Source organism: Mustela nigripes, chromosome 13, assembly GCF_022355385.1.
Source record: "Mustela nigripes isolate SB6536 chromosome 13, MUSNIG.SB6536, whole genome shotgun sequence".
Taxonomy (NCBI): domain Eukaryota; kingdom Metazoa; phylum Chordata; class Mammalia; order Carnivora; family Mustelidae; genus Mustela; species Mustela nigripes.
In genome coordinates, this window is record NC_081569.1 from 54,731,945 (window position 1) to 54,744,225 (window position 12,281).

General features: G+C 33.8%; 1 protein-coding gene across 2 annotated transcripts in view; it reads right to left on the reverse strand.

Moving 5' to 3' along the window:
• The window catches only part of DPH6 (diphthamine biosynthesis 6), a 175,049-nt gene that overhangs the window by 133,953 nt on the left and 28,815 nt on the right, over positions 1–12,281 (reverse strand). The window contains exon 4 of one of the 2 annotated variants that reach the window (XM_059371167.1): positions 4,168–4,353. The exons of the other annotated variant lie outside the window; for it this stretch is intronic. Within the exon in view, the coding sequence (XP_059227150.1) occupies positions 4,168–4,353 (186 nt within the window). Of the gene's footprint in view, positions 1–4,167; positions 4,354–12,281 lie in introns of those variants that run through there. 2 annotated transcript variants of the gene reach the window in all.

Below are 12,281 nucleotides of genomic sequence, written 5' to 3' on the forward strand. Positions count from 1 at the left end.
ATTTCCCATTATTATTTGTAGTCACAACATGCTGATTTCTAAAAAATAAATTGGTGAATTACACTTGAAATGTGCTTGCTTAGAAACAAGTACTCTAATAGTACAATGCCACACTAAATTGCGCATTTTAATACATATGTTATCTCAAATCTTCTACATCAATAAGGCCTGACATTAAAAAAATTCTGTATTTGGCATATGTTAATTGAGCATCTTTTATGTGCCAGGTAAAGAATTAGCTGCTCTGAATTCAAACCAAAGAAGAACAAAGCCTTTACACAAAAGAGAGAGAAAGAACATATATGTACACACACATATGTGTATATGGTAAACTGGTTTTTAAACTTTGTTCCTTCAAAGAGAACTTCAGGCCCCCACCTCTACTTCAACCAGAAAAGCTCCACTTTCATCTATTTTTATGTCTTTTTTGGTAACTGGGTTGAGAAAGCAAAATCCACTTACCTAGAAACTATGAAGAAGGGCTCTAGACTACTACTGAGAACACAGGCAAATGAAAAGTATCCTGTTTTCTCAGATACATTAAGGGAGGAAAAAAAAATGAAAGACTCTTTTCTCAAGTTTCATTTATTATCTGTTTTCACATGTTGTCAAATATTGGTTTGTGGGTAAATTTCCACTAAAGTTTATAAACATGGCTTATAAGAAGTTTGGGGATAAAGTCTGTAAAGAATTGAAAGTTAATGTGCACCTCATTTTATCAGTCCACATTACCAAGGAATGCCATGTTAGCTTTCAGATTCACATAAATCATCGGGAGTAAAATTTTTGAAAAATCTAAAGTACATTAAATGTGTTCTAGGTTTTTATTAAAACTTCCTTGTATAAAAACAAAGCCATTTACCTTCACGTTGTGATTTTTGGAACAAAGTAACCATTTGGGCACTTATAATAACTTGGCCAATAAATATACATTATATTTAATTCCTCACAAAAACCTCAAAGATAAGCTATTTTTACTCCCATTTTGCAGATAAGAAAGCAAGCTCAGAGATTTAGAAATGTGTTCACCATTACGTAGTGACTACCCATGGAGAAGCTAGGATTTGCCCCATGCTCTTTTTACTAAAACACTTTCAGAAGCAAAATAAACTTTGCCCGTGGAATATTTTTACTTCTAATCGCACAGCTAAATATGACCCTGCTTATATTATCATCTAATAACTTCACATAAAGTTGTGTTTACAATGAAAAATTTAGCTATCAATATATATAATCAAATAGGTAACCCATAAAGAAAGGAAGGCAAATCTAAAATTTAAATCAATGCTAATGAATGACAAATACTTTAGACATTGTGTAACTCCTTTGGTTTGAATTTAAATAATGTCCTGTATAAAGCCTGGGTTGTCCAATTCAGGAACAAGTAAAAGTTAAGTTCTAGGCAGCCCACTCAGGCTCTAATTAAATAGAAGAAATGAGGACAAAGGAACTAAATTATTTTTTAAAATACTCCTATTGGAACTCAACTTCAAAAAGATATTTCATAAAGAGACAGTACAGCTTGTAAGATTCCTTCTATCTCAAATTACTCTGATGAATGTCTGATAAAACTTGAGATTTACCACTGGGTAACAACAAGAGGTAGCCAATAATTCTAAATGAAAACTCAGAATGGTCCTTTGTTCCCTTTGTTTAAAGTAAAGCCGCTAGTGAAAAACAAGAATGTCTACTTAGGAAAAAGGACTCTCTTGTCTGAGAAAAAATTAAATTTAAATATCCTGCTTCCTACCTGAATATTCTAAATCATCTACATGTATCTACTGTTCCCTAAAAGACTACAGAGGGCACTGTTGCATCAGCTTTGAAGCTTTACAATAGAAGCCTAGAAAAACTGTCTATAACATATAATTTCTTAAAGGGTCAAAAGCATGGAAATCTACCAAGCTTAATATAAGGGATAAAACCAAAATGTACGTTTTTTTAAAATAGGCTGGACTTCAATGGGGGAAAAAAATTAACAAAAACAACTGTCAAATTGAGAACACTGCACCACACACATTTTGCATTTCCTTTTGTAGTGCTTTCATGAGAAAGGTAACTAATCATAGCACCTCCTTATCCAATGGAAACAGGAGCCCACTGCAGAATCCTTTTTACAATCAATAGGAAAATGAATGTGGCACCTCATGCAATCCTTCCATAATTCTATCAACAGAAAGAATGCAGTCTGTTTGCATACTTTTTGTCTAAAAGGCCAATTCCATTTGTCCCCTCTTTGGGTAAAATGACAGCTACAGATCAATCACTCTTACATGAGAGTAAACACACTGCAAGAAAAAAAAAAAGGATCAAAACTGAAATCTTCACCGTTTCTAAACGTAATTTTGTTACACACATAGGAACGCAAACTCAAAGCAAAATAGAAAAAGCAGGTTTTTCCTCATAGACATGCATTTCGTGCTATTGTGTAAAAGTACTGGGATACAAAATTATAATTAGATATGAGTAACATTCAATTGAACTTCTATACATTTTCTGTTCTCTCACATCATTCCTGTTACAATTCTTTGAAACTAAATTCAATCAAGTATAGTGCCAAAAGTTTTTTTAATACATGTTTGCAAAGTATTACAATAAGACTTGTATATAAAATATAAAGCTTTTAATTACACTACCACCTAATGTTTTCCACTTCTTATTCACCAATTTAGATTTCTGATACTACAAACAATACAAAAATGAAAGAAAAGTTATTTTATTTTTGTAATTTAAAAATAATGTCTTTAATAGCTTAACTTCTGTAAAAACACTAACATTAGCTGTAAGACCATGACCAGGCAGGCAACTAGAGATAACATGTAAAATGAGAAAGGAGAATACTCCATTAATACGTATCAGATCACATCACCACATCACATATTAGATAAATCAACATTAATACAGGTGCCATCATAAAACTAAGGCCTCTAATAAAGAATCCCTGATTCCCTAGAAAAACAGTATACAACTCATTTTGTTACTCTCAAACTCCAGAGAGATTAGCACCTTCTCTGAAATCAAAGTGTAGAACTGTGAAAGTGTTAAAAATTCTTCAATAATATGTCAACCTACTCATAAATCAAAAAAAGGGGAAGGGCCTTCAGATGGTATGTAGATTTCATTTTATGACAAAAGCCTCAGTTTAACAAGTTATTTTCAGCCAATAAAAGTCAAAAGTAAAGATTGTTAAAGTGGGCAGCACTGATTCTAAGGCTTTAACTTACTAAGTTAACCAAAATGCTACTTGAGTATTGCTCCCTTAAATTATTAATTTACGAGTTTTGCTTAGTCTCCTCCTGAGGCAAGGTGGTTTGTAGGTATATTGAATGCATGTAAATAAACAGAAAGCTTTTATAATAGTCTAATAACACACCAAACATAATAAAACAACCCTTTTTAATGAACAATGAATGCACAATCCTATAAAGCAAGTTTATATAAATGGGCTATATAGATAATTTAAAGAAACTGTAAGATCCTCTAGGAAGTAAACGCACAAATTCAGAAAAATTAAACATAAGCCTATTGATTTTCACTGACATGATAAAAGCTTTCAACAAAATCAAAATGTCACTATGCCTATGAAGAGTATGTCACATGCAGTTTTGGAGAAATATAAGAGAAAACGTCATAAACTGTTAGAAAATTTGCAATATTGCTTTTCATCTATCTTAAGTGTGACTGCAAAAAAGAAAATCAGGTAATGTCTTTAATATTCACTGTATTTAACTAGCTGTTTTAGTTTACTATTGTAGAAAGGAATGCAGCATATTAAAATCAATTTTAGTTAGCTCTAATTTATGCAAAGCTTGATTGTGAGCAATAGCTGCTAAAAGGATGCAGCATTGTTGATTCATATACAAGCATTTTACTTAACTACATTGGATAATAGCAGTGCTCCTAAAGGAGTATAAAAAGCAAAGTGATTAGCAGTCATTACTGTTAATTAGTGCTCACATTACATTCCTTGGGATGAATCTTCTTTAAGTTGAATACATGGGAAGTTTATTTTTTTAAAGAACTGCCAAACCTTGCCTAGGTAAGTACTGGAATAAACAGTCAACTATCAGTAAACAGACTAAAAAACAGGGACAGATCAGCATCCAATTAGTATGTCTAAGTTTTTAAACAGGAAAAAGGTTGAGGGGAATGAGTAAAACTGGAAACTCATACTTCACATTCTGCAATCTCACTGATAAAAGGAGGAAATGTGTGTTTATCAAACTTGCTGTGAGTGCACAGTTCATGTGGAGTCCTGTAAACAATTGCCTGCCTGCCCACTTCCAAATGCATGTGAAAATCTTGGAGATTCGGAGCATCATATTCAGCAGACGAGGTCACTCTAGTGATGCCCTGGAAATGGGAAATTAGGAAAACGTGGCAATCAGAAGTTTAGGGCTGACCAGAAAAAGCCCTCAGGCTGGTTTACCATCTTTCACCACCAGTCAGGCTTTCTGCTTATTCAGTATTAACATGACAGGGCTAAGAGTGAATGAAAAGAACTCCACACACCTAACTGGGACATTGCCTTTCTCATTTAGAAAATGATAGGCATTTGTCATGGGAAAAACAAAACAAAACAAAAGACAACTAAAAAACTCAAACACAGCTTTTAAGAATAACCTCTGAAAGAAAAAGAGCCTCCTCAAGAATCTTCAGCAAAGAACCTAGAGAATGGCGACATCCTGTTGATTCTCAGGTTTCCTCTCCTTCTACACCATTCTGTGCATTTTAAAATGAAGGCTAAATTTTGGACAAAGAAGCTTCAAATACAATATATGATCATTAGAGGGAAACCATTTAAAAATTCAAATGTGCAAAAATTATACAAACATTCTTATTACTTCATATATATGTGCACCTAAAATGGGTCCTTCGATTATTTTTCTATGTATATATTCTACAAATAACTTTTATGAAAATATAATCATAACCATTCAGGGTATTTGCTAATCTATTCACTTCTCTTAATAACATACACAGATGTACTTCTGCAACTTCATTTTTGATGCTATATATTTAACACCATGATTCAGTTTGCCAGCCACTTCTAAATCTTTGAATACATCTTTATATCCTTAGAATAAATTTTCCAAAGTGGAAATACTTGGTAAAGAGAGTCTATTTTTTGTATCTGATGAGATCTGCCAAATTACGTCAGAAAGGCTGAACCAATTTATAGGGCTGCTGGCAGCACATAGGATACCCATTGCTTCAAAACCAATATTATTTCTTAATGCTGCCAAAGTGATAGCCACATTTTTTAGTTAGTGAGGTTGCACATTTTTTGGCTATTTGGATTTCTTTCTCTATGAACTGCCTGTTCATATCCTTGGCCCATTTCTCTATTTGGAGGCCAGCTTTTAAAAATTTAAAAAAAAAAAAAAAAATTGAAATTCTTTTCAAATGCTATATTAGAGGATCCCCAAAAAGAGATTATCTAAAGAGGTAGATGGTAATTATATAGACATTCAAAGACCCTTTTAAGGTGGGTAACTTCATATGAGACTCTTTTACCACATATCATATTATAGAAGGAGACATCCCAACCTACCCCCCCAAAAAAAGAAAAATTCAAAACTGACCTGGTGTAAATATTATCTCATTGAAGCTCCCTTTATTTTCTATAAGTGGAAAATCTATTATATTAGTCTATTAATCTGGAACTAATAGTACTGTTCTGTTGTTATCTCTTTTTCTTAAATTTTCTGTTATTCCAGGGAACAGTTTGCACATACAAAAAATGCAAATTATCTTATTAGCTGTTTTTTTTTAAAGATTTTTATTTATTCATTTGACAGACAGAGATCACAAGTAGGCAGAGAGGCAGGCAGAGAGAAAAGCAGAGGAAGCAGGCTCCCTGCTGAGCAGAGAGCCCCATGCGGGCCTCAATCCCAGGACCCTGGGATCATGACCTTAGCTGAAGGCAGAGGCCTTAACCCACTAAGCCACCTAGGCACCCCTATTATTAGCCATTTTGGTAAGTCATGGAAACAGACTGTAACTATAGATGATGGACAGGTTCCTCAAGCTATTACCCTGGATCAAGGATTTAATTAAAATATGTCATTCTTGGGGTGCCTGGATAGCTCAGTGGGTTAAGCCTCTGCCTTCAGCTCAGGTCATGATCTCAGGTTCCTGGGATCGAGCCCTGAATCCGGTTCTCTGCTCAGCAGGGAGTCTGCTTCCCCCTCCCCTCTGCCTGTCTCTCTACTTGTGATCTGTCTGTCAAATAAATAAATAAAATCTATTTTTTAAAAAGTGTCGTTCTTGAAATAAAGTACTAAGCATAAGAAAAAAATGAAAAATGCCCTCTCCCCCCCAGGTGAGCTCAATTAGGGCCTTCTCACAGAACCAAGGAACTGACAAAGTAGCCAAATATACTAATTCCTACTTCATCTTCAGAAACAGGTTTAAATTAGAATGTAATTTCAAGCTATAGATCATGTCTTTTCTTTTTCAAACAAACCATAGATTAAAATAGCTGTTACCTAAAACAGTGCTTCTCAAGCTGTGTTAAAGACAAGGTTTTTTTCTTTTAATTTCCAAAACTTTGAAGGCAAAAATGTCTATAAAATACAATTGAAATGAATTACAAAAAAAAAAAAGAAAATTTAAAAAGATATAAAATATAAAGCCATTTTTTTGTTATTAGACTCAATAGATATAAAATTACACTCAAATAACTACAAAAGTTTCCAAATGCCTATTTTCCATTTCTATAAATAGCTGACCTTGTACCAATAACAATTATTTCATGGATTAGTACCAGCCCCTAGACCACACTTTGAGTAGCAACAATTTAAAAGAATTCTGAGAGTTCTGAAATGAGATGAGATCAAGCACAGAGAAATTACTTTGATCCTTGACTCAGTAACATCACTCCTCCTTATCTAACCACATGTCCACCCCTCTGTCTCACTATTAATTCACACATGCCTGACTGGTTTATAAATATGCACTATATATGCACTATTTTATGATAATATCTGCATGATAACATGTCATAGTGCTAGGAGGCAAAATACAGTGATTAAAAATACATATTCTACTACTTTCTAGCTGTGTAATCTTGGACAATTTACTTAACCACTCTGTATTTTAGTTTACTGGTCACAAAACAGAGAAAATAAACCAGAGTTGATAAAGATAAATTAGAATATAATGTATAAAATGTATAACAGTGTCTGGCAGATAGTGCTGCACAAACAACAACAATTAAGTTATAATGCAGAAATAACTGAAAAAAAATCACATGTCTCTGGGCTTCTAACAATTAATATAAAAAGAAAACTAGAATGAGCTGCATGATTTAGTTTTCACACATTAAAACTGTCCAACAGTTATAGTAAGACAAAATATTTAAGACCAAGTCACACAAGAAATTCCACCCCTGAAGTGTCATAAATTTGAAAGTGTGATATGATAAAAATCTGGGTAAAAATACCTGAGTAGTTTTGTCTGTTAGTGTCCAACTCTTGATTTCTGCTCAAGTCCTGATCTCAGAGTCTGAGATCGAACCCTGTATTGTGCTCCATGCTCAGTGGGGAATCTGCTTGAGATTCCTTCTCTCAGTCCCCTGCCCCTATGCACATGTGTGTACACACTCTCTCAAATAAATAAATCAATCTTAAAAAAAAAAAAAAAAGATAGGGGACGCCTGGGTGGCTCAGTTGGTTCAGCAGCTGCCTTCGGCTCAGGTCATGATCCCAGCATCCTGGGATGGAGTCCCACATTGGGCTTCTTGCTCGGCAGGGAGCCTGCTTCTCCCTCTGCCTCTGCCTGCCATTCTGTCTGCCTGTGCTCGCTCTCTCTCCCTCTCTCTGACAAATAAATAAAATCTTAAAAAAAAAAAAAAAAGATATGATAAAAATCCTCAATAGCATCCTTAGAGCAAATATACCACAAAAATTTTGAGCATCTCATATGGACTAGGCCTCATGGTGAGCACTGCAGAGTATCCAAAACCAAAAAACACAAAGTTCTTGCCTTTAAGAGGTTTAAGCTAACAATGAAGATATACTATATATGCAAATAATTATATAAAAGAAGGCATAATGTAATAACTTCCCTCAAAAGTCATTAAACACAACAGAAATTCAAAAAATGAAAGCTATATTTCAGGAAATCGCCTTTTGCATCTCTATTCTCCTTCAACACAAAACCCAAGGGTCTATTATGAGCCAGCCAAACCATGTACAGGTCCCCAAGTCTAGGGTTCCTTCTCTGGTCCCCATCACTTCCTACCTGAAATTTTAAGATACCACTTTGCACTCCATTTCCTTTGAAATCTTCTTAAGAGATGCATGTCATCCTCATCTGCTCTCTGGTGCTACCTCCATTCTACTGTCTTCCTCACCCCTTGTAAGACCTAGATGGCCCCTCTGACCTCACAGCACCTACCGACACCTTTGAGCACCAGGCTCAAAGGATAACTGATTCCTGAGTTGAGAAATCATAAATACCCCTGGGCTACAAGGCTTTCTGAAATTTATGGTTAAAACAGTAGTTACCAGACTTTTGAAGAGAAGAGACCAATGTGAGACTGTAATAAAAATCTGGACCTCTGCCCAGAAAAATTTATATATACAAAAAAATTTACACAAAACTTCAGAGTTCAAAAACACCTCTCTCCTTGTCTTATAATATTACATTATCTTGCACTGAATTCCATTAGACTGCTTTTTATTAGTTTTCTATGACCAAAACTAGGTTATATGAACACTCAAAGTCAGTAGAACTTTGGTGAGGGTTAAAAAAGTCACCAAATGACTATGAGATCAGTAAAAATTACTAAAAAATATGATTTGTGAAAAACTGAAAAGGGAGACTGTGAATTATTTATCAAGTGACAATGATTCTCCCTACTTTCCCTCACTTCCAGGGAGATTACTATGTAGGATTAGATTACTATATAGATTACTATATATATCTATATATAGATATATATACTATATATATCTACTACATAGATTACTATGTAATTTCACCTTCCAGTGAAATTACTAAGTAGGAAAGAATTCATAAGGAAACTGGTCTTAAAATAGACCTTGGGTCATTTCAATGGCCCTGGAACCAATCCTATAGTAGAGAGCAAAGAAACCTGTATGAGAAAGGTTAACAAATGTCTGATAAATAATTTCTGTCTTTCTGATTCTCAACATATTTTTGCAGAAATCTGTAAGGAAAAATATTAGCTGGATTTTGTCAGGGTTAGATGGGCTTAGCTTTGTTTACCAAGTTTAATTTAACAACTGCTCATTGAACACCCAATGTGTGTAAGTATACGAAATAACCATATGACCCAGTACTGTAGATGTTAGGAATAACTATGATATAATTCCCCTGGCATTGAGAGGTAAGAGCTTTCACATACAGGATTGCACACAATGGCCCTTTTCTATTGCCACTGGACATCTCTTAATTTCTCATATTCTCTTTCAGAAGTTTAATTTCTCTAAAGTCAGTTCATGTAACTTTCAAATGGAAGTTCTTGCTTGAGGCTTTTTACAAATGAGTTAATAGAAAATACACTGCTTAGATTTTAAAGATAAGCACAGAATTTTAAAAGAACATGCCAAAATAAGTTTTGATGGAAAGAAAGCATCTATAAGTAAAAACCTTTGTCATCTTCTGGTTCAATTCCTTATCTTCTTTTGAAACAACCCATACATCAGTTTATTCACCTTGGTAACTAGATAAAAAACATCAATTCCATATGTCCTCAGAAGGTTCAATTATCTGAATGTATAAGTCTGAAAAAGACTCAAGGGGGCCAAAAATTAAAGGCAACAAATGTAGAAAGATAAATTCAATCTAATATTAAATAAAAATTTGCCCACATTAAAAACTCTTTCACTACTTGAACAATTACCATTCTTTTTCTTCTCTGTATTAACTTACTAATAAAGTTGAGAGGAATTACACTCATCTCAATGCTAACTTGCAGCTACTACTTAATTTTAATTAAGTATTAATGCACTAATGGAACTTTATATGTAATGGAAAAAAAAAACTAAAAACAAGCAAACCTGACTTTATTTAACTTCACTGGATTATTTTGGAAGCAAAGGAATAAAGAAGAAAGACTACCTGGCACTAACATGAAATTGACAGGGTACAAAAATAACAACAACAACAACAAAATTAATTTATACAGCATCTTTCTTCCTAGAAACCTAAAGAGACTCTTGTATATTTTCACCTTATTCTCAAAACAGATAAATTTTAAAAAAAAAGATATATCCATAGTTTACAGATGCAATAAATGAATTCCAGAGGAGTACAGTTAAACACAATGCCTGTATAGTTCAACAGTTGTATAAAGTACCATAAAAAATAAAAAGTGAAATATAATCCCTGCTCCTCAAGGTACTTAAGATCTTTAAACAAAACCCACAAGATAAAAAACAAAACAAAACAAAACCTAGTAGCTCTGTATATCAAGACAGATTAAGTACTATAAGAGAAATACAATGTTATATGAAGGTTCCAGAGAGGAAGTTATTACATGCAGTAGGGGCATTTGAAGGAAAATATCAAAAGGAGATGCCATGTGAAAGAAGCAACTGGAGAGGAAAGGTTATTGCTGACTATAACACAGCACTATGCAAGAAAGACATGGACTGTGGCAGTGGGGGGCAGGCGGGATGAATTCTGACATAGTCTAGTATAGATGGAAAGTAGGTACTATGTAGGGGAATACTGGGAAAAGATGAAACATAAGTGGAAGCCGTACTACAGAGCACCTCACAGATCAATGGTAAGCAATGAAGATTTTTGATGAAGAGAGGAATGTGACTTCATCTATGCTTTTTAGTAAGACTAATCTGGCAGGAGTTTGAAGGATAAATTATAGAGTGAGAGGAAAACCATAAGTGGAATATAAGGGGTCAATTAATTTACAGACCTGAATCCAGGTTCAATCTGACATGATGCCCAAAAGCCTATAGAACCTATTAAGACTTTATATTTTGTAAATAAGTGCAACTAAATCAAACTAAAAAAACTTCTGCAGAGCTAGAAAAGCAATCAACAAAATGAAAAGACAACCGATAGAATAAGACACTTGCAAATTATATATCTAATAAAAGGTTAATACTTAAAATACATAAAAAATGCATACAATTCACTGGCAAACAAAACAAAACAGTAAAAAAACTACAAAAACCCCCACAAATAAATGGGCAGTGGAATAGAATAAGTATCTTTTCAAATAAGGCATCCAAATGGCCAGCAGGTATACAAAAAGGTGCTCAACATCATTAATCATCAGAGATATGCAAATCAAAACCACAATGAGATATCACGTCACATCTGTTATAATGGCTATCATCAAAAAGACAACAGATAGCAAGTGCTGGTGAGGGTATGGAGAAAAGGGAATACTTGGGCACTGTTGGTAGGAATGTAAATTGGTACAGTTGCTATGGAAAAACAGTATGGAGGTTTTGGAAAAAAACTAAAACCATATGACCAGCAAGCCCACTTCCGGGTATATATCAAAGGAAATGAAAACAGGATCTCAAAGAAATCATCTGTACCTCCATTGTTCATTGCTTCACTATTCCCAACAGCCAAGATATGTTAACAACCTAACCTTAATCAACAGATAAATGCTAAAGAACATGTGGTATGTATATATCTCATTATACTAAGTGAAAAAAGTCAGCCAAAGACACATGTGGAAACAAAAAAATTCCAAACCCAGAGAAACAGAGTAGAGTGGTGGTCACCAAGGGCTGGGGAGTGGGGTCAATGGGAAGATGTTGATCAAAGGGTACAAATTTCCAGTTATAAGATTAACAAGTTCTGGGGATCTAATGTACAGCATAGTGGTTATAATTAATAATAGTATATTATATACTTGAAAGTTGCTAAAAACATAGATCTTCAATGTTCTCACTACAAAAAAGAAATGGTAATTAAGTGATGGAATGGGGGTATTAGCTAATGCTAGGGTGATAATCATTTTGCAATTTATAAATATATCAGTCAAAGCACTGTATACCTTGAATTTATATAATACTATATGTCAATTATATCATAAAACTAAAAAGACTATATTTTGCTTGTAAATACCAGTAATTTATTGGCTTACCAGTAATTACCAGTAATTTACTGGTAAAAATAAGTAAACTTTTCAATGCAATTACTATGATAACTTAAATCTCACCTAAATGCATTGTTATGTTAAACTCATTAATACCATACATTTTGCTTCCTTCTGTGAATTCACACTAGGTGATTTTATTTCGAGTTGAGAAATAAGGATAACATGT